Source organism: Notolabrus celidotus, chromosome 18 (assembly GCF_009762535.1).
Source record: "Notolabrus celidotus isolate fNotCel1 chromosome 18, fNotCel1.pri, whole genome shotgun sequence".
NCBI classification, from domain to species: Eukaryota; Metazoa; Chordata; class Actinopteri; order Labriformes; family Labridae; genus Notolabrus; species Notolabrus celidotus.
Window position 1 is genome coordinate 13,366,320 of NC_048289.1, and position 23,097 is coordinate 13,389,416.

General features: G+C 40.5%; 3 protein-coding genes across 5 annotated transcripts in view; 1 reads left to right on the plus strand and 2 right to left on the minus strand.

The window, feature by feature from the left end:
* Positions 1 to 346: 346 nt before the first annotated feature.
* On the minus strand, positions 347 to 9,766 carry wdr24 (WD repeat domain 24). 2 transcript variants are annotated; one of them, XM_034707965.1, is made up of 11 exons: positions 9,695 to 9,766; positions 8,744 to 8,822; positions 7,937 to 8,421; positions 7,626 to 7,803; positions 6,837 to 7,509; positions 5,256 to 5,368; positions 5,046 to 5,173; positions 3,934 to 4,038; positions 3,476 to 3,813; positions 3,105 to 3,289; positions 347 to 2,198 (listed from the first exon to the last, which is right to left on the minus strand). In XM_034707965.1, exons 3-11 carry the CDS (start codon positions 8,415 to 8,417, stop codon positions 2,030 to 2,032), a joined length of 2,370 nt encoding a protein of 789 aa, XP_034563856.1. In that variant the 5' UTR covers positions 8,418 to 8,421; positions 8,744 to 8,822; positions 9,695 to 9,766; the 3' UTR covers positions 347 to 2,029. The 2 variants fall into 2 exon arrangements, with proteins under 2 accessions (XP_034563856.1, XP_034563857.1); XM_034707966.1 differs by lacking the exon at positions 9,695 to 9,766 and adding an exon at positions 9,183 to 9,600.
* A 1,406-nt stretch (positions 9,767 to 11,172) lies between these two features.
* zgc:112496 (uncharacterized protein LOC541336 homolog) lies at positions 11,173 to 15,637 on the plus strand. Its single transcript, XM_034708789.1, has 6 exons — positions 11,173 to 11,308; positions 11,405 to 11,504; positions 11,978 to 12,071; positions 12,217 to 12,376; positions 14,139 to 14,291; positions 15,339 to 15,637. The coding sequence occupies exons 1-6, from the start codon at positions 11,239 to 11,241 to the stop codon at positions 15,518 to 15,520; spliced, it is 759 nt and encodes a 252-aa protein (XP_034564680.1). The 5' UTR covers positions 11,173 to 11,238; the 3' UTR covers positions 15,521 to 15,637.
* Positions 15,638 to 17,180: 1,543 nt separating this feature from the next.
* The window catches only part of rhbdl1 (rhomboid, veinlet-like 1 (Drosophila)), a 57,468-nt gene continuing 51,551 nt past the window's right edge, over positions 17,181 to 23,097 (minus strand). For both annotated transcript variants that reach the window (XM_034707558.1, XM_034707557.1), the window contains exon 8: positions 17,181 to 21,361. In XM_034707558.1, the coding sequence (XP_034563449.1) occupies positions 21,090 to 21,361 (272 nt within the window). In that variant the 3' untranslated portion in view covers positions 17,181 to 21,089. The remainder of the gene's footprint in view (positions 21,362 to 23,097) is intronic.

Consider the following 23,097-nt stretch of genomic DNA (forward strand, 5'->3'; position numbering starts at 1 on the left):
AAAGCTGAGATGTTGCCCATCAGTGTTACTTGGTTGCACTAATAAAGTGAAGTGCTGTAGAGCTGTGGTTGCGTTATTCTATTATCAATTTGCCATCATTTTTAAGTATGTAAGAGATGATTTCATTGATAGCCATAGACTACATGTCTTTCAATGTAGACTTCCACTGAGAGGAACATATTAGACTATTTAGGAACTTAATTAGGAACTAAATTTAGACAGTCATACCAGCTTGATCATCAATGAAAATGTCCTGGAAATGTCCTGGAAAATGATCACTGGAAAAGAGTGGGAACCCTGGTTATGCGACCACAGCACATCATTGTAAAGAAAACATTTGCTTTAATGATGGTTTCAAAAATAATTTTATTAGCACAGACAGCTGAGAAGCTGAGTGTTTATCCATACACATGAGGACAACATGACCAAAACAGGAGAGAGAGAAAAACAATGGAGGAAGCCATGAGCAGCGTCGTCTTTTCAAGAGAGTCCAGAGTCAGCTGTTAGAAACCTTTGAGATGACAAGTAGCCGTAAAACATCCTCCAACACAAACATCAGGAGGAAGAAATCAGCACCGCTTTGGTAAAAGAAGTAAAGATGTAAACACATCTTAGTCTGTGCGCACTCGAGAGGTGAAGTGGAGGTTTTAAACTGGATGCCAAATTGGAATTTTGAATTCAGACCTGTGCATCGTTATTGATTCACATTCTGTTCAATTCAACCTCTTCACTGGGTTCATGGTCCCTGCGTTAGACTGGTGCAGAGGTATGAATAATTTGACAGTTAACACTTATCTTAGAGTCTGTCTCAAAAACCAAAACACTAACAAACTGTTCCTCACTTCACACATCCCTCCTCAACTTGATGTGTGATTCACAGGCCTGTTCAAATGTTTGTTCAGTCAACAACAGTCAATATTTATTCTGCAAATAATACAAAGATGACTTTAGAAGCTTTGTGATGATGTCAGGATGTATTTGCTTAAAACTAGGTCCAAACAAATGAGTTAATTCGTAAAATATTCCGCATCTTTCAGTGATAATTGGATTGTGTCATGAGAGTCTGCTGATTAAACTGCTTAGAGAATCATTCAATCAGCTGACACCGTGATGCAACAGGGATTCATTTCAATTACACTTGAGAAGAAGCTGTTTGGTTGAAGTGTATCTCTCCTATAAAAGCTCTCAGCAGCACATATCGTGTCCGGCTGCTGGACTTCAGGCTACACATGTTGGCGGGTTGCCAGTTTGGATTTCTGAGCCCACAAGAGTTAAGTGCAGTCAGGGGAGATAAATAAGTAGTGTTCTCTGTCTCACTAAGGTGCCCTCAAGCAAGAGTTTATAACCTCCCTGCTGCACCAGAACAAGACAGGGGTAGAAAACTTGAAGTGCTGGGCAGCAGAATGAATGTATGCAACTGAGACAAAGTTTAACTCAGTCTTTGGACATACTGAAGCAACGTTAGACATTTTCTGTTACATGTAGCCGACTAAACAGACTTCACTGGTCCAGGACAACTTCATGTGCCAGTTAAGTATGTATAGCATGAATAGAACGTGTTTATTTTAATATATAACTTAATGCAGCATCATCTACAGTCCTTCAAAATAAGTTTTATGTACAAACATTCACAGCCCACTTCTGATGAGCCTTCATGATTTAACTAAAGGGTTAAAAAACTGTAAAATGCAGCATGTGTGAATTCTCAAAAATATCACACCATCTGAATATTTGCTGTAACATCTGCTTATATACATATTCACTGTTTTCAGTACAAAAAAATTAAATCACATATGATGTCCGTTTGCTCTTTAATGGCTGTCCAGGTGAGCAAATAGAAACCCTCGCCTCCGTATGACTCCAGAAATCCGACCTTTGACTCCTCTTCAGACACACACAAAACCAAAGTCTTGTGTGAAAGAGAAGACGTGTCGTTTGTCAGAGGGTTGTGTGTGTGTGTGAGGCCGACGTGTGGACCAATTTCCACTCCCACGGAGCACCGGCTGTGAGAACAGTGTCGGTGATGAGTTCAGGTGTACTCACACAGGTGGCCGCAGCCGGCAGGGCAGTGCGCGCTGCTTTTAAGCCAGTTCATAATGTGCTCCAGATGTCCGCCGTGGCTGCAGCCCTGACACCACACAAACAGTCCCTTCACCACATGGTGGCACACCGCACACACACTGGCACACTGGTGGCACCTAGAGGGGAGACATCAGATGATCAGTGATGTTTGTAGAATGCATTTAAAGACACAGGTGTTTACTGAACAACACTGAGGAGTAATCCAGTACCTACCACCTTCTAAAGGCGTTTTTCGACTGCAGGAACTTTACCCCTGAACTACGTGCGTTTCGACCGGAGGAACCAAGGTCTAAATTTAGTTCAGGGGTAGATAATCTCCCCCTGACAAGCCCCTGCTTTGGGGGTAGTACTTTTCAAAGGTCCTGGGACTTTTGGCTGAACGTAATGGTGTTTGTAGAGTTAACACAGTTGTTGAAACACAGAGGGAGTTCCTGGGAATGCATACTAGTTTAGTTTTTTATTAAGATTTCAAAATATTATTGAATATAATTTTTTTCTCCATACGTCACTGGCCTGATTTGCACAATCTACCTGTGACTTCAGCCCACGGTCGGAACGCAGACAACAATGGGGGCACAGGAACCTTTTAGTTCCGGGGAAAGTAGTTCTGGGGACTAAAAGACCCCGGAACTCTTGGTTGAAATGCACCTCAAAAATACTGACAAATCATTTCAGCACAAGGACTTTTTTACTACTACATCAAAAAGTCATATGTCATTCAGGGGATTGCTGTTCAGTTGATTGTATTTCTCTTTGGACAGAGGTCATACCTGCTTTACTATTTCCTGTTTGTTCACTAACTGACTAGTTTTAAAGGAACAAATAATAATAAAACATACATTTTAAAATGGAAAAATAAGTTATTTAGCTATTGTAAATGGCTTATAATGGCTCGCCTGCAGTACCATCATTTGCCCCAGCAGGGGGCAGCAGCCACTTCCATAGGAATCAATGTTAGACAGTCATATGTTGACACAAACACATGACTATGTTAGGTAAATTGGTAATGTAGTTGTTCATACCTGTCACAGATCCAGCCCTTGTTGTTCATTGGTCGTTTGCAGTTACTGCAGTTGATGTGCAGCGTTGTAGATGCCTGATTCAGGCAGGTGATGGCGCTGCACGTACTCAGCTTGATGACCTCGTTGGACACGTTCCAAAGCTCAAAACGCTGCAATAGGTCTATGTAGGACATGTACCAGTGCTCCTGGTGGAATGGAAACACAACTCTTTCAGGGATTTGTCATTAAAAATTCAAAGATATTACATTTTAGGTCTTGGGTGTTCTGGTGGCAGACACGTATGTACAACTACAGTTAAACAAGAGGACTTAAGAATGGTGAACTCCCTCCAGCACTTAGCAAGACACCAGTGTGTTTATGTTCCATCTGACCTGCGTAAGGTCGTCGATCTCTTTACGAATCCTTTCCCCCAACACGATCAGCACAGACACGGCCATCTGCACGTCGCCCTGCTCAGCGTAGTAGCTCAGCATCTCCCTCACAATGGGACAGAAGAAGCTGGCTGGTAGATGTGGGCTGAACAGCGGCTGGGAGATGGAGATGAGGGAGAAGGACTCAATTGGTGTCAAACATGTGAGCTCTGCCTCGTTGCCACTGACATGCGGGGAGTCGGCCTTGTCCTGCTGAAGGTGTTCTGGGGCAGATGGGTTATCCATGATCTCGTGGCGCAACTGGAAAGCCTCCTGAGGTAGCGTGTATTCCTGCTCCTCTGTAATGACAAAAGGAGCAGAGCTAAAATTAGCCAAAAGAGCGCTGAGCATGGAGGCCGACATAAATAGAAAAAGTAGCATAACCAATCCTTCAGTTTCTGAACTGGACTGTGACTGACCTGTTTGGTTGTCATGTTCCACAGAGTAGAGGTCATCGTCGTCTAACTCAGCATCACCGAACATGTAATCAGCCTGGCCCTCACTGCCTTCTGTCTCCTCATTTTCTACAGAGGAAATGTACTCAGATGATCCATTACAGTATTTCTCAATTGCTAAAACACATTTCTTGACATCCACCACGCTTTTCTCAACACTATAAGCACAAAACCCAGAGATGTATTCACACTATCAGGCTCAGAGAAGACCAATGTTCAGGAGTTATTAAACCAAGTGAATCACAAAAAAAATAAAAAAAATAAAAAAATAAGCACAAAACTCAATTTTAAAACTACATTCGACAAACCTCTGACTCTTCCTGCAAAACCAGACAATGTTGTCAGATCATCCCCCAAGTCAATCAAGATTAAAACAATATTGAGCAGTCATTACACACTACATAAAAAAACTGAAAACACAATGCTTAGGACATGAAGCTGTAGAAATAATGTTTATTGTTCACAGGAGGCTAAATTAATTTAGTACCTGTATACAGTGAAAATAAAGTAAACACGAATATAAATGAGAAGAACATGGTCTATCACAGTACTTTGGATTTCATCAGAAGTTGCTGTTCTGGTCTTTCTCGATTTCATTCCCCTCCTTTTCCTCCTCGACCACCTCTCACACACTCTTCCTCTGCCTCTCAAATTATTTCTGTCCATTGTTCAACCTTCAACAACCAGTGCTCTCTGACCTGCCTCATATTGGTTTCCTCACATCATTAGGCACAAGTGTGATCTGTTTTGAGTGGTTGTGTTTAAGCTGTGACACCTGTGCTTCAAATGTGTTTAACTTTTGCTACCTGTGCTTACCATTATTCAACACAAGTGCATCACAGTGCAACATGTGTTTTAGTGAGTGAGAATGTTTTTGGAAGTTGTGTCTAACAGGTGAAAAGTGCAAATGGTTTTGCAAAAAGAGTGACTGATTCAATACTTGGGTTCAGGCCACTGAGGAATTTGGTTCAGACAATAGGGTTTAGTGTTTTACCAACTGAGAAATACTGTAACAGTGTAAAAACAACAAAAGGATCACCATCATGGCTTCTGAGTTTTATAGTGTCCAGGCTCACCTTCATTATTATTGCTGATGTGTGAGTTCCCAGGCTCCAGGTGGATGTTGTCCTGTCTGCTCTCACCTTTGCTTCGCTCCAGTCTGCTCTCTGTGCCCATTCCTGAACCCATCTCCTTCATACTGAAGCTGAGAGCATCACAAACGTCATTATTAGTCTGTTAATCACAGACAACGCTTTCTGTAAATAAACAAAGAAAGGCTGATGTACCTGTTCATTAACGGCAAGGTGCCCAGCTTACTGAGGTTGTGGTTTAGACCGGGTGTTGTGAGGTTTGCGGGATCTGAGAACATGATTCTCAACATGGTCCATGTTGTGGAAACCTTTCAGATGGAGAGAAAAGACGTATTATTTATAACACATGACAAACAGGAGTATGTGACATATTTCCTCTCAAGTAAAGTGTTGCAAAGTGAGGGATGACTGTAACTACACAGCTTAGGTTAAAACAACAGATCTAACAGGAAGGAAGATTTGTTGTACACAAGTGAAACACAGTCAATTTACAGTCTGATGCAAATGTAACAAGCATTTAGACACAGAGACATTCAATACATTTTTAAGGTTAAAGTTGCAGACTGACTTCAACATCTAAAATGTGATTAAAATGGACAATATTAATGAATTGCAAAGTGAGGAAATGAAATTGTTCTGATAAAGATAACTGGCTTAAAGATGATTTGGAACTGGTATCTATGGAGCAAGCACCGTTAGCCTTTGTAGACCTGGGCAGTGGCCACAGAGGCTCGTTGAGTTTTATTTTATCAGCTATAAATAAAAGGCCTTGATGGCAATAATGGAGATATGTGTTGATGGGTTAGGGTTAGGGTCATTGACCTGTCTTTCCCCCCACCATTATGGGGATTGTAAGATCTATCTTCGATAAGGTGGAGGAGCTAACCCGGCACCAGAGGGAATACTAGCAGAGTAGCATCATGCTAACAGAGCTAACACCGGACACTAGCGCCACATTGGAAGGATTTCACCTGCTGTGGGCGGACAGGATACATAGAGCAAGACTGAACTAACTGGTGAAGAAGGTCTGCTCAGTCCTGGACCCTGTGGAGGTGGTGGCTGACAGGAGAATTATGGCCAAGCTGTCGTCTCTGATGGACTTTTTATATATATATATATATATATATATATATATATATATTCTTGTACTGTACACCTTCTTGTTTGCTGCTGTAACTCCATGAATGTCCCTGTTGTGGGACGAATAAAGGAGTATCTTATCTTATCTTATGTCTATCACCCTGAATAGAGTTTTGTTTACAAAGATCCTTTTCGCTATTTCATTTTTCAATAGTTCGGTTTTAAGCCCCATGAATATGAATGTAGAACATTTTTCAGTTCTCTACCTTGCTGTCTGTAATCATGCATGCAGTAATGTGTATCCTCCACCACCTGTCCTGAAGATTTTAGATCTTGTCCTGTCAGTGATGTGTTTTTGTAGTATAATTTATTTCGATGGAAATAAATAAACAGAGTAAAATATGATGATTTTCTGGGTTATCTATGGCAACACTTAGTATCTTCATGGTTTTGTAAGGCAAAATCCCAAAGACAAAAGTAATTGGTTGATTGAAATTATACAATAATTGTTACTTATACCCCAAGAGCTTATCATTATTATTTAAATGATATGAATCTTTAGTATTAACTAATGTGATATGTATAATTATTTTGCAGTTATCTATAAACCAGTTATATAACATTAGAATCTAAATATGCTCCAATGTTTAGGATAATACAAACAAAAATTGTGTGTCTGTATTTAATTTTTCTGACCTGAGGTCGTTTGAGTTCCTGGGCCACCTTGGCGTTGTGATCACACAGCTCAGCAAACGGTTTCCCGCTCAAGAGGTAGAGTTGTGCTGTCTTCACGAACCAGTCCATGCGATTACTGTCTAAATCAGTCTCAAAGACGCTGAGGGCGCTGGACACGTGGGCAAACTGTTCTGTCGGATCGGGCTTCTTGAAGAAAAAGATTGGGTAGCGACGGTCACCTCCAGGGTACGGCTTTCTGTTCGGATCACTACTGATCAGACTCTCCTTTGCTGCAAAAGCCAAGTCGCCAAACAGTCCGAAGCACAGACCCTCTGGGTTGGCCTTGTCCACAGGTCGAGTAGCATCCTTGAACATATGTTGGTAGAGGGTGCTATCCTTAGAGCCAGACAAAAGGAAGTGAGGGTCATGCTGGTGGCGCCACACGATACCAGTGGTCACATCCTTGTGTTCCTCAAAGGTGGCAAAGGGGATGAAAGGTCGGCGAACGTCCCACACGTAAATGTTGTGATCCACCATCATGGAGCAAGTGGCTAAATGAAACTTCCTCTCAGGCCGCCACTTAACTCGAGCCACTGAGGCGATTGTCTGGACACAATAGACCTCTTTGGCACGGTTGGTTGTCATGTCCCAAACTTTCACCATTTTGTCCCTTCCACCAGTGGCCAGCCAGCCCCTGAAATAGAAATAATGTGCGATTCAGAGACATGCAGCATGACAAAAGATTGTTTCAGCAAAAGGGACCTCCACATTTTCAGCGATGAGTCACTGGTTCATGTCAGAGTCTCTCACCTGTCTTCAGGGTGCCAGTCACAGCAGAACACAGGGCCAGTATGAGCAGTGAACATTCGCTCATAGCGGTCCGGCCGCCTGATGTCCCACAGCTGGACGTTACCATTCTCAAAGGAAGCAGCAAATGTGAAATAATCCTTCATGCTGAACTGGACGTCTCTTACACTCTCCGACTGACCTAGAGGAAAGAAAATAAGATGAAACTCAAGTGATAAGAACCACAGATATAGTTTGTTTTAACAACTACAAGTTGCATTTCACTTTGATTAAATTAATTGCAGCACACTTATAGTCATCACATGATATTCTACCTGAGAAGGTGCTGACAGTCTCCTTCTTGCGCAGATCAAAGCACTTCATGAAGCCATCCTGCGAGCCACTGAGCAGCATGTAAACCTCTGTGGGATGGAAGCACACCTTGTTGACAGTGCGTTTGTGTTCAGTAAACAGCTGGTCCTGTTTGTTACGAGAGGGTTTTCCCAGGTTCCAGGTGACCACCGCCCCGTTGGTGGCAGCTGTGGCAAGCAGGTTCTCCTCCATCTGGTGCCACATCACATCTGCACAGCTGAAGTTGAGAGACGGCTTGCGTCCGACTCTGAGATTCAGCTTCTCCACAAACTGCTCCTCCTCCAGAGTGTAGATCTTGAAGATGTTTCGGCCTGCTACCACCACCTGGGTGGCATCACGGCACACGCTGATGGCGTTGGCTGGAGCGTCCAAGTGGCAGAACATAGTTCGGCCAGTTACCGTACTGCTGCTGAGGGCTGTGGTAACCCTTGACATCTTCTCCATGTTTCTGAAGCAGACAGCAAAGATGCTAATGAGAACAGAAACAATAAAACTGACAAGATGCATCATGTGTGGTTTGCTTTTTAAGGGACTAGTTGGCCAACACAACTGCTACTTTAGCCACAGCTGTAAAAGGCACCTGAGCAAAATGTTACATGATTTTAAAGCAGTTCAACAAACCACCAGAAGGTGGCAGGCAAGCAAATAAAATATAAGATTTAAGACATTTGGTGCAGGGGTTAGCAGAGGTAGCAATTTGTAACAAAAGAATCAATGCACAGTTGTATCTTCTTTTATACACAAGACAATGAAACAGATATAGTACTCACTTGGTGAAGAATTGCTGGCCTGGTTAATGTCTGCAGCAAAACAGAGTCCTCTTCATGAGCTCCCATGAGAGCTAAATTGCTGGTGAGAGAACAGAAAGTGAGCAACACAATCACACAGATCTTTTATTGCCACTTATTTTACAGAGACATGGAACAAAACAGTCACTGACACCGCATACGACTAGAAATGAAGTAAAGTTGATAATTATGACTAAAGCTTTAATATCAAATACAACTGTAAGCACATACATATAAGCTGGACTGTCTTCGAATTGATGGGATACGGGATAAACATGCAACCTTAGTGAACATAATGCTGCAAGATTGATGATATTAAGGATAACCCCAGTATGTGCTTGTCTGATTTATTGTCCAAAAACTGCATTAGACTTTTTGTTTACCTCTGCTAGTCTGTAACTGCGTAACTTGTGTTACTTACTATCTATCTCGTGCTGGTATCTAATGGATAGCTGCTTTGAGCTCACGTGAGAAGATAAACCCGACAGCGTGAGTGGCTTTGTTCACCCAAGTGGCGTGAACGTGTGCAGAAGCCCTCTTCCATACACTTTAAATGCCACCACATTCTTCCTTACATTACACCTTCAGTATCTTTCTTCTGCTAACTTCATCATTTCTTGGCCCTTTTTCGACTAGGGTCAAAAGTAACCTTTGTGTGTCCGTAAGCTCCTTCACAGTGAGCCATCAGCTGATGTGTTTGCTGTAAGCAGAGACTCACTGTACAGTGAACTTGCACCGTACAGTAAACATGACAGGAATGTGCTGCTAATGCTAGTTGGCTAACGTGGCTACTGGACGCTTTAGCAGAGACAGACCGTACACGGTGACATTTTTAAAGGTAAGTCGGAGACTTAGATGGAATGTTAAAAAAACGTATTCCTCTGGGTAACACTGTCCATACAATGACAATCAAAAGTATTTAAGGGCACACACCTTCTGAAAGAGTCGCTCAGTGCTAGCGGTACCGGAAATAGTATTTTGTTTTTCATTCTCGCGAGAATTGAGTGGGCAGCAGTACCGGAAGTACCGCTATAGTACTTTTCTTTTTCTTTTTCTTTTTTAAACTTTATTTTAGATGTACAAACAATGGGTACATTCACAAGGAGCAGCATACATAAACAATCATTAAGGACATATAAACAATACAAATTCAGTTGTTAATTTAATGCAAATGAGAAATTATACATACATACGTTTTTTTTAAATAACTTGGTGCAATTTTATCCGTGCAATAACTTACCTTATATATTTATCAGATACAAGTGTACATAGTGTACATCTGTAATAGTTGCCATATTTTATTCTATTTTATGCTATGTTATACCATTTTATTCTATATTATTTTATTATATATTATTTTATTTTATTCTATTCTATTTTACCTTTATCATTGCTATTATAATTATTGTTATTATATTTTGACTATGTCAGTACATTGTTGTATTCTTCTGTCCCGTGTTGTAAGTGCTGTAACAAAAGAATTTCCCCAAATTGGGGACCAATAAAGTATATCTTATCTTATTTTATACATAGAAAATAAACAATAAAAAAAGTTGAGTAAGGAGAGGGAGTAATTTTACAGTTCAGTGGGGAATTCTTTAAGGGGATCATATATTTTAAGTGCTTTTGTTCCTTTCATTATTTTCAATAATTTCAGGAATAATTGGAACTCATTTAGAAAAACAACAAATTTGGGGTTAGATTTCATAGTTCTGTTTTTATGAATGAAGAATTTTTGAGAGGCGCAGATTTAAGTTACAGCAGATGCACCATCATACTACTACAATCCAACCAGATAAGATTTTCTTGAATATTATTGACCAATTAGCTGTTTTGTTTTGTGTTACGTAAAATATCTTTATGGCGTATAATTGTAGTCAGCTCCCTTACAAGTAGGTAGTGATGGTGAGCTGAAGCCTCATGAGGCATCGAACCACTTGAGCCAATTGGTATTTTGTTTTATAAAATGTGAAAATGTTTTCCAAAATGTAAATTTTTCTCCAACTTTTTAAAAGTGTTTCATCTTTTGTAAATTTGTTTTGTCCTTCAGGGCAACCGTAGTTATGGGAATGACTATATGAATTACAAAAAATGTATGACCAAATCATTTATCTACATAAATGATCACATATGTGTAAGATAAAATATTTTTTGGATGTATTCTGTGATGTGTAAATATTCCCAAAGTGGTATATAATATGGCAGGTTGTGTAATAATGTTTTTCAGTCACTTTCACTTTAGGAAAATAGCACGGGCTTCAGCAGGCAGAGGACAGTGCATATACTTGCGGAACTAGGAAGAGGGCACTGAATATGCTTGTGTAACTTGGACAATGATGTACAGAACAGAGGAGATTGTATTCATTTTTATTTAGAAATAAAAGATTCTTAAGGAGGTTTTATATTGCTGTCAAACTTCGCGGCAAAATCTGAACCACTTCCTGAAGCAGTCACGTGGTACAGCCTCGAGGCGCGCTATGCGGAAACGCCCCCTCCATTACTCGACACATGCTTCGAAACTTCGGCACATCTCTGACACCACTACAAGTAAGGCTTCATAAACAGCCGTCTGGTTTCTATGTGTATGTAGGTCATGGTGTAAGTTTTCTGTTGTCATGAGTTTGAGTCTGTTTACTTGTGAAGACCCGGCCACATGGAGGAGAGTGTATGAAGGGTATTGGGATGTAGTGGAGGCCAAGGCCAAAGCCAAGAAACCTGGAAAGCTGCTGAGCCTTGAGAAATGGTAAATCCCTAATCGGCTGCAAAATCACCCACAGTCTCACTGAATGCTAGACACTTAATGCTATCACACTATGTTGTTAAATCTGTTGGTTTCCAGTATATTGTTGTTTCACAAAACACTTACAATTCAAGATCCACCCACTGTTTGTTTTATTTTTTAGAATTTATCATATCCACTTGATCATGAGAGAGGGTTTGCTCAATTATTATTGTAATATATAACTGTCTTGTCAGCCCAGAAGCTTAAATACATTTAACTATAGTGTTTTTAAATACTTTTCTCCTTGTGTGCTTATGATATCACTTTAAAAACGAAACACACGTTAGCCCACATGATAAAGTTTAAAACCTAGAAAAAAATAGGCAAGCAAATTGACCATTAGTAAGGATATTTGGTCAATGGGTTGTCCTTATGACATGTTTAGTCAACCATGCTTTGAGTATTGATCCTTAAGTGCATGTGTTTGTGTTCAGGTATCAAGAGGAGCTGCCTAAACTCATTTCATGTCGACCTGATAAACATGTCTCTCAGTCAGAGCTGGTGAAACTGATGGAGTGGAAGCTCACAGTGAGTTGTTTCTCAACACGAGATCATACTAAATTAAAGAAACTTTTGCATGCACACACTAAAGTTGTCACATTTGTAACATGAAGTACAACTTTCCTCTAACATCACTCAGTTATGTCCTGGTGTCCTTGCTTCTTCTCTGCAGAGAGGGAAGTTCAGGCCGCGGCTGCAGCAGCTGGTAGCTTCTAACAGCGAGGACACTGTGGAGAAATGTTCCAGAAAGGCCTTCAGCCTCCTTCCTGACGTGCAGGCAGCGATCGCAGAGCTCAGCACCCTGAAAGGAGTAGGCCCGGCAACTGCTTCAGGTACAGTTGAGGCAAAAATCATAGCCCCCAAGGAATTATGGAACATTTTCCTTAAATTCTGCCAAATGTTTGACTCATTGATAAAACTTGATCTAATCAAACATTCACCTGTGCTATTTGGTAGCTTTGGTACATTTTGGAATGTAAAATACATTTTTAGGTTTGCTTTATATCAAATATAGTGAAAGATGGGGTGGTCAAAAATACTAGCCCCCATGTGAATTTTTGCTATCAAAACACAACTGTGCAGTCAGCTGGCTTCCTAACAACACCTGTTGGTCATTCGGCCTCCTAACAACACCTGAGCATTCAAACAACATTGAGATTTACTAAAGGAACTCCAAACAGGGCACTTGAACGCGTTATTGACAGAGACTACTCTTACTAACCATGCCAAAAACAAAGGAAATCAGTCTTGAGCTCAGAAAGAAGATAATTGAGGCTCATAATAAGGGGAAAGGGTATACTGTCATTTCCAGGCATTTTACAATGTCTACAACAGCTGTACATTGCATCATTGCAAAGTACGAGGAGACAATCTCAGTAAGAAACAAACCTAGGCGTGGTAGAAAGCGCAAGATTTCAAGAACTTTGGAGAGGAAAATAGTCGAAGATGTCTGCAAGAAGCCCGGACATCTGCCAAGGTGATTGTTGCTGATCTGCCCTCTTCTGGAGTTGATGTTTGAAGGAACACAGTTGTGAGGGATCTTCATCGTAGTGGGCTTCAGGACCATCTTTACTCAAAGAGTGGCACATCAGAGTCAGACAGAGGTTTACCCGTAAACATTTGAAAGGTAAAGATGAGTTTGGGGAGTCTGTCTTTTGGTCTGATGGAACTGTTTGGGAACATGGATGTTGATTATGTTCGGCCAAGAAAGGAAGGGAGCATCGTAGTGTGGGGCTGCTTTGCAGCCTCAGGCACAGGGAGCCTTGTTCGGGTGCATGGCATCATGAAAAAAGAAAGTTATGTTGACATTTTGAGGGATATTATGAAGAAATCTGCTCATTGTCTAGGCTTAGGTCATCACTGGGTCTTCCAACAAGATAATGACCAAAAGCAAACATCAAAATTGGTCCAACAGTTCTTAAAGTTCTAACCAAGTTCCTGCACAGAGCCCAGATCTAAATCCTGTGGAGAATCTGTGGTGGGTGCTTAAAGTGAATGTCCATGCTCAGAAACCATGTACTTTTGACCAGCTGGAACAGTTTGCATTGGAAGAATGGGCCAAAGTCCCTCAAGAGACATGTGCCAACCTTGTAAAGAACTACTTGAAGAGGTTGTTGTCAGGTGTGGCCCAGAAAGGGTGCAGTATTGACTACCAATGGCCAGGGGGCTAATCATTTTGGACATGTCATTTTTACCTTTTCTTGTTTCAATTAATTGCATCAATAAAATATCCTAATCAAACATTGTGAACATTTTGTCTTTGTTATTTGGAAACAAATAAACTATAAACACTTGTTTTTGTTGGTCATTTTCATGGAGAAATAAAGGGTTAAATCTGATTTCACAAGGGGGGCTAATAATTTTGGCCTCAGCTGTAAGCCTAGTCTATCTATGGTGCTTCTTTCAGCAAATAGAAAAAAGCTTTGGACTTCATACTGATAAAATATCCCCGTGATCCTTTAAAGCTGAAAATGATTGCCTTCTCTGTAAGTGCACAAAGTGAGTTCTTACACCGGTGGACTCCCTGTATACTTCATATTCTTTTTATACTTACATTCAGCTCATCTTTGGGCTGACTGTCCGTTTTTGTTCCAGCTGTGTTGGCAGCAGGAGCACCAGATCGAACTGCATTCATGTCTGATGAAGCCATGGAGAGTGTGCCAGGGCTGAAGCCCATCCAGTACACGGCCAAACACTATGCTCTCTACCTGGGCAGAATGGTGGAGTGGACTGAAAAACTGAACAAAGGTGAGGTTATGATGGGGCCATGAGGGTCATGTGGCATGCAGAGTTCAGAGATAGGCCCAAATGTCCTCCCTCAGCCCTGACCCCTTCTTGACTTAATTGACATCAGCTGGATAGTGATTGAGGGTAGGAGGCAGTAAGGGCTCAAAACTGTAGAACTGGTAATGGAACAGCACTCTGCGACTTCTCAGGTTTACCTGCATGACGTCACCAGCTCATCTTAGCGATATTAGGAATTTTTACTTTCCTCAAATTCAAGGCCCTTAAGGGATGCCTGACTGACTGCCATGTGATTCAGGCTCTTACCGTACAGACTGCTTAACCAAAACATTTAAAATATATAAATAGGCGATATAACTATAAATATATTAATAGGCTACTGTATGTACACATATATGTGAAGATGAGTAGATTAAGGCTGTTTTCTATATTTATACTTACAGGTAAACTTTTTTACCTGTAAATTTCAACTTTAATGCTTCTTTTTTACTGTCACGCTTTTTTTTATTTCCATGTTACGGTGCTCGTTTGCCTTTCCATGCTCATGGACTTCCCCTGGGAATCCCATGTTTCACGTCACAATGCTATGAACTATGGGTAATTCCCTTACGCTAAGTCTGCAAAAATGCCCACTTACGGAAAGGGAGCATAAAGGGCTCAAAAAGTGATCCCTAACACATGAGATGATTTGACAGAGGGACAGCCCTAAGCCCTCACGGATTTAGCGGGAACGCGGCTCGAAGTTGGTGAGTGCTTGAGGGTGGACATTTAGATTGGGCCATAGTCTTGGAAGTATTAACTTACTCCTGAAAAAAAAAAGTGGGGTTAGGGTGTTGTCTCGTTTTTGTTATAGTGCCTATAGAAAGTGGAAGATTTGAGTTTCAGTGTGTTACAAAATAGTATCAGAGGCAATGTAATGTTGGGGTCTTAACCTGCAACATCAGAAAAAGAAGCTTATATAAAAGTTGTATTTTATATCTGACATTTTGGGGTAATACAAAAATCCACTTTCATTCTGATGGTCGGTCCTCTCACTCCTCTCGTCCTTAGTGGACCCTCAGCCGGACTGGACACCTCACAGGGTGGAGTTGTGTTTGTGGGCGATGGCCATAGCAGATAAGCTGCAGCTCCAACTCCTGAAGGATGTTGATTTGAAGGAGGATGATGTGGGCAAGAAGTTCTCTGACAGCGATGCTGACCAAAGACCAGCAAAGAAGCTCAAAACAAGATGAAAAATCACACTTATTTTTGCATTTAACTTGCCTTATCATAGACAACAAGGCAAGTTTAATTGCTATTCATCGATTTTTGTATGTTTCTAAAATAATAAAGCATTTATGTCAAATCCAGAGATGTTTGGATGGCCACTCTGTTGAACTTAAGCACTGAAGTTCACAAATGTTTCTTCTGTTTCATTTTCATAATAAATGACATTTAATGCAAGTGAGTATGACAAAGTCATACCGTATTTAATACATTTTGTGTCATGTAGCTCAGGTGTACTGTATATTTCTAAGCTTCGACTTTGTTTTAAAATGAACACCAAAGCATTCATCTTACTAACCCTGTTCTCAGATAATTAATCAATCATATGGCCTGAAAGACATCAGAAAACAGTGAAAAGTTCCCATCACATTTGGGTTAGGGTTTTTTATGCATCATTATTCAGTTAAAATCATTTTCAGAACTAAATATCAGTTAATATTTAAATCTTGGAAGCTGAAACCACTGAAGTTGCTTTAAATTATTTTCAGTATTCACTGTTGCGGTTTAATAATCATGATTTGGTGCTTGAACATTCAAACAGCAGTGGTATGTTGCCACAGTATTGTTCTTTATTGATATTGTTTCTAAACCAAAGCAAAGTACAATGAACAGTACAAAATAAAACAAAATATATTCATATATATACAATATAAAATGGTTCCGTTCAGAACATTTAAAAAGTACAATAGATTGTGAAATAATTAATGAGGACTTTGATATAAATTATCCATATGTAAATTTAGTTTTCCTTTAGTTTCCTCAAGACTGAGAGAAAAATAGCTTCTGCTTTTTCTGTTTGTAAACGCTGTGTTGGTACAACCTCTTGTCTGGTCTGAGAGATTGAACCTCGTAAGCTTGGCACCATTTAATCGATAAGAGTAATAAGCAGCTCAGGAGAAACTACCACAGCAGCACAGATGACTTTTTTTTCTCTAAATACAGGAGAGATATGATGGTGACTCTGATATTAGCATGATTTTAAGTGGCTCAGGCAGTATACTGTATGTGCACATGATAGAATCTGGAAACTCTGACTTTGGCAACATTTTAATCCAGAAAATAACCCCATCATCAGAAAGAGACGCTGATTACTGTCAGAAACAAACTCTGATGTGCTTGTTTCTCATTAAGGTAGAAAATACACTGTTAACTAATCTGTTTGATAATCAGAATATTCAGCATCATTTCTAATTGTAACATTTAACCCAGTAAGCTTTTAGCGTCACTGTTGGCTCTATATATTGTTGAACAGAGACAATTTTAAGTATTTGGATTCACAGAATCCCTCTTTATTTTTGCACTATTTTGCCAGCATAATGAAAATCTAAAATCTGACTCTGTTGAACACATCTTAATTCACTAAAATCCAGTATAATTAGGGAAATTGAAGCCAGATTATTGCACATTTGGGGCCCCAAATAAACATAATTTCAATGACCTCAGTTGTGCTCTGTATGTAAATTTATGCACTAGTGAGCTTTCAATGACTGTTTAATTTGTTGAGCTACATTAGCCTGTTTTGGCTGCAGAGTCCTGCAGTAACAAAGTAGCAACACTCACAAAAAAAGGCAACCTGGCTGCCTTGTTGGCAAGCAGCAACAGCAACTAGATGTCTCAACAACTTCAGATGTTTGCACTGCTGTTTTTATTCTTGTGTGAATGTGAGCATTAAGATTTAGCTAAAGAACTCTGTCTTCAGTTTTGAGCTTATTTAAAACAAGGCATTGGGCTCTACAGCAAGATGGATTAGCATAGGGAGGTAACAAGCGTCAAACAATGTTCATGGCAGTCGAGAGTATGGCATGGCAACATGTACGTAAGTGCAAAATAAAAGTCCACTATGATTAAAACAAGAACAAGAACAAGAGACAAACAGCAGTCAGGAAAATGTCAAGTAGCTGCAAGAAAAGTCTGCTGCCTTTTAGAGCAAAGAAAGAAGAAATATTCTGGGTGCTTTCACATCAGCTAGGGCTCAAGTAGGAGTGAGGCTCAAACAAGTTAGCACTAACCTTCACCGAGCCTTTCTTACTCTGTTCAAGAAATGTGCCACTCAAAGACGGCAATTAAATTAACATCATCCCGCCTGTCAGTTCTGCTTATTAAAGGAAGATATCCTGTGTAGCTTTGGGCTCTGGTGCATCCTACAAAAAAAGAGACATGCATCATCCTGACACTGGGCTGTTGTGACAGAAGCCCGGCAGGATAAAAAAGCCTGGCCGCTTGCTGCTTTAGAGCCCTGCTGAGGGTTTTTGTGAAGAGTGCCAGCTCTTTTGTTTCTTTCGTCTCTCCCTCACAAACACCCCGACTGTCACACGTTGTCAGATGGAGGATGTGAGTTAGGTTTTCTCCTCTCCTTTAGCTGTATGGGTGCAGCGGTGAGGACTTTTTCAGAGGGTGTTTTGGTGCTGATGTTTGCTCAGGATCAGGGCCAAGAGGAGATGTGGCGCACAGAAATAAACCTGAAAAGTTTCCTCGAAACCATCTTGTTGTTAAGAGTCACTTTCTCACTTTTGATGATGCAAAGTTGTTGTTTTTTTTTTGGAGGAAACAGCACAGACAGCTAAACTAAACTAAACACTGCACGAGAAGAACTCAGTCAAGTATCTTTTCTTTCAAGTTTTAGGGGCAACAAGCTCTTCATTTTTGTCCTGCATGTTCTTCCACATTGGATGATATTCACAGTTAATGTGTTCTACAAAAACATAGCCATCGACTAGCCCTTTTTACAACCCTTCAGGGTTCCTATGAATCTTAAGTTAAAGAGGCACATTAACCTCCTCTCAGGCTTTCCCCTTTATCTCCATTATAGGCTAACAGGGTATGTATGCATTATTCATTAATGTATCTCTGCCATCCCAAGTGATAATATTTCCAAGTACACACAAGAGTTTCTATCAAGGATCCATTACTTCCACATATTGGCTGATCTTTTCTCTTCTAATGCATCTGGAAATGGCTTATTCTGGCTATTTCCTACAGATTCCCTCATTTAACACCGAGTCTTCTGTTACTTTTGACACTTTCACAAGAACGCAAATGCTGAGGACTGTATTTATGACCAACTATCGAAATTGGCAAATGCATAAAAATGTTCCCCCCTCAGGCAGCCGGCGGACATTTGGATGAATTATTGATTGAAAGTCTGAAAAATGGAACATAGCATGAGTAAATGAAATTGCTATCCTCGCCCTGGCTTTCCAAAAGCTTGAATCACTCTGGAGGGTTTCATCTTCGACAGAATCCAAGACTTTGATTTGATATGTGCAGAAGAAGAAGAACTTGGTCGAGGTGTCTGCACACATCAGGGGGCAGACAGACAGAAGATGTGGGAAGTTGCACAAAAATTAAAAATAAAAGCATTGATCAGAAACAAGTTAAAGATGTAAAAAAAAATGAGCATAGCTACATGAAAATATCTGAAACAGTCCAGAGCTTCACAGACTTGTACTTGCACAGTTTGTCTTCTGTAACCTCCCGTGTTGGATATTCACAATAAAGTAATCATGTTTGATCACAAACAAAAAAAGTTTCACTGCCAACCAGCAGACCTAAAACCAGCATTTCCCCTCTGCTTTTGCCCACTTGAATTAGTTCTTTCTATGGCTTATTCAGTAAAGCACTAAAGATCAAGTGAGCTTGAATCATTGGTGGTTGAGATTCTGCCTCATGGAGTGTTTTTTTAGAGGGCCAAAGCCATACAAGAGTTATCAGGAGAACAATCATGGCATTAATTTTGCACCATTTGAAACTTTTCTTTTTTCCTCTCCAGAGAGGAAAAAGTACAAATAAATATACTCTTGGTTATGAACATACAATATACACATCCACTATCAAATGAAAATTGGGGACAACTTAATAACACTCTTCTTTGTTTTTTTTTTTCTTTATAGGTACATTCCTTTACAAAAGTATACAGTCCCTAAGATGAGAAACTGAGGTATAGACCGGCCTGACAGAGAGGCCCCAATGCCCTCTGGGACATGTAGGTCAGAGGTCGAGTGATGACACATCCGCGTCCTCCCCAGTTCAGTCTGTCAGAACAAGAACAGAGAGGCCAGTGTGTGTGTGTATATATACGTGTGTGTGTGTGTGTGTGTGTGTGTGTGTGTGTGTGTGTGTGTCTGTATGTTTGTTGTGTTCTTCTCAGCTTGTCCAAAACAGAATCAGACAGTGTCTGCTCTCAAAGACAAACAGGAGAAGTGTGTGTGTGTGTGTGTGTGTGTGTGTGTGTGTGTGTGTGTGTGTGTGTGTGTGTGTGTGTGTGTGTGTGTGTGTGTGTGTGTGTCCTTGTCTTGCTGAGAGCCACAGAGCATGACATGGCAAAATATACAACGGTGCGCCAAGCAAGTTGGTTGTTAGCGTTTGAAACAGCAACAGGAGGAGTTAACTCCTCGCTTGAGGGATGACCGTCCAGCAAATGTCAGCTGTCACTTTTTTCTCCTGTCGCTTTGTTTCTTCATGTCTGGTCCATGTTGACTTACTTTTGTTTCTGTATCCACAGTGTAGGTTTAATGTCACAGAAATAATAAAGGAAAACTGACTTCTTTTGGAGTGAAAATGACAGCTAATTTTAGGATTAAGAAGATGAAAGTATCAACAAACAGTAGGCCTAAAATCAATTTTGAAACATTTTTCTTCCATTCTTCCTGCAGCTGCTCTGAGTAATGGTTTCTTTTTTTCATTTGCACTCTGTTGGAAAGGGTTGTGACTGATGTCTGATCACCTACTAAGCAGCTCAATTTGAAGAAAACATTCTCTTAGCTGCTCTTTTTTTCGCTTTTCATTTACTGTGCCAATAATCCTGCAAAAAGCATCAGTGATTCTGTTTTGTATTTATTGCTGCCTCCATAAAATAAGCTTACTCTTGCTGAAACTCTTCTCCTGCAGCTCGGATTTTTAGATTCGGATTCAGGGCGTCTACTCTGCATAAGTGCCTTTGAGCAAAACAATGAAATCTGTAGGTTGCATCCCTGCAGCTGATCATCTCTTTGTAAGACAGAAAACCTCTCTCTGCATTTTGCCATCGTTGTTACAACTGCAGGACGCACTCCCTTTAATTCCAGCAGAGGCACGTGTCATGAACTTCAAACTGAATCTCCTCACATGTATGAAAGATGCACTCAAAGACATGACTTATGCTTTACAAAAAGCCTCTGAAAAAAAGAGCACGATGGCTAAATGCTGACTGAAAGGTTAGTGCTGGTAATGTAGATGCGATTTAGATGTATGTATAAAAAAGATATACCGCTCCTCAAAGTGGATCTGAGGAGTGTTCACCTGTACTTGTTGCTACGGTAATCCCTCTTTAATAAAAGAGACATATTTCTTTGATTTGCAAAGTATCTGTAAAAAAGGATTCTTGGTTGTTTTCTAGTTTTCAACGACGTCATATCATATCATTTGGGTTTAACTTGGAAATGGGAACTTTAATAACTACCAAAGGGGAACCTTTGTTTGGAGTCAGTGTGTAGGTGAAGAAGGACCTGGCGGGGAGGAGAATTGAAGGAAGAAAGGAGGGGTGAGGGGGGGCCTTCATCAGGGAGGAGGAGGTATTTGAACCCCTAGCAACTCGTACGCAAAGATATTCCAGAAGATGGCGAAGAGGAGGAAGGTGATGAAGGAGAAGACGATGACCCACCAGGAGCACTGTTTCTGCAGACTCTCCTCGTAGCTGCGCAGGATCAGCAGCCCCATGCTGATACCCACCACGGCCCCCGACAGGTGGGCCATGAAGCTGGGCTGGGGCCCAGAGGAAGGCAACGGCGGTGAGAAGCGGAGCCAGACAGCTCGTCCCACCTCTGAACTCACTGAGGAAGACAGAGGAGAGATGAAAAATAGAATCAGTATGGAGGAATATCTTCAGCATCTCATTATTGATACGGATGTGAGCTGAGTGAAAGAATGGTTGCATATTTAACAATAAATTAGCTCTTTTTCCTTTCAAGTGTAGAGATACAAATCTCATATCTGTATGATAATAAGTCCTTCGTAGTTCTTCATATCTTAAAATTCTTGTTTGTTGCATCTTACCATATGGTTATCAGGCCTATAAAAAAAAGTCTTGTTGTTGTACCAATACAAATCAATCTTTGATCCCTTCTGCAAGTGTCGGATGATGGAAATGATCACCGACTTTAGGGACATTCTGCTGTAGCCAGCAGTTAGCTATAAACAACTTCCACCCAAGCCTTTCTTTTTCATGCACTGCATTGTTTACAGTCCAGTTAACAGCTTTAGAAGCAATTGTGTGATCAAAAGTGAAGCAAAATTCACCCCTACAGATCTGTCTGCAAAATAAACGCTGTAATTTCTTGGTTCATTACGCCCCCAGAACAGTGCCCATTCATCTGTTTTTGGTGAGTCTCAGTTTCATTATATATAGTAAGTTACACAGAGGCTCTACTCTGGTTTACTTCAGTGGTTTAAACCCACACAGAAACAAATTTTCTTGGGATTCATTTACAATTAGTGGCTTTTGACTCTGCTGAAATAACAACAGGATGCAGACTGGAAAAGTAAAAATACAAGGTTTGTCAGGTTTGTCCTCAAGAAAAGATGAGAACAAATTCTAAAGTCTTCTTTTTTGAATGAAGGTCTGATCAATCATTTCTGATTCATTCCAGGAAGTCAGGAAATGAGTAACTAGTTACTAAAGTAAAGCAGATTAATTTACATTTTTGATCTAGAACAGACTGTTAACGTCACTCTCATGCAGATATCAGTTTATAAATCATCATAAATTCACTGTCAATAGGAGCTAGGAAGTCAGCGGATTGTGCTCTCCCTGCTTTTCCCTTTATATGGACTGTTTTACTTGCATACACCAAAGACTGCTGATATATGATTGGTCAGCAATACTGGGGCTACAAATGAAATACAGAACACTTCTTATACTAAAGTCCAGTCCTGCGTGTACACTACAGACCCTACACTCTTTCTAGAATCAGTAAATAAAGATGAATTAAATATATGACAATATGCTTTAATTCAACCCATCCAGTCTGTTTTAAGTACGTAGTAAGATGTAGAGTACATTTGACAAATAATAAGCACATTTATTATATTTGTACTATAGTTTTTTCTGTGTTGCTCACTTTTTTATGCATAAAGAACACTGACTGGAACTGACTGGAACTGTACGCAGAGGCCTCAAGATGAGCCCTGCAGTTTTTAGCAGTAAGGGGTTTATACAGTCTCCTACGCTAGTCACAGGAAAGGTCACAGGAGGATTTGAACAGATCTTTACACTCAACTATGCTTAAAAATTTTATTTGCCAAGGTTTGTTGCCTTAGCTGAATTAACACTCCACAGTGGTTGTAAAAATCCAGAGCAAACGTTGACTCAGTCTTCACAGATTCTTACACATTTTATTTTTGAAATGCTGAACTCCCTGTTTTTAAAACACTGAGGAGAAATATCGCATTCCAGCAGAGACTCGCCGCTCTCTCTGTTCGGGGGCGTCAGGCTTGGGACAGATGGAGAGAGCATATTGCTCACTAATGAAAGTGGCAGTGTATCGGCCCTCGTGTGGAGAAAAAGGAC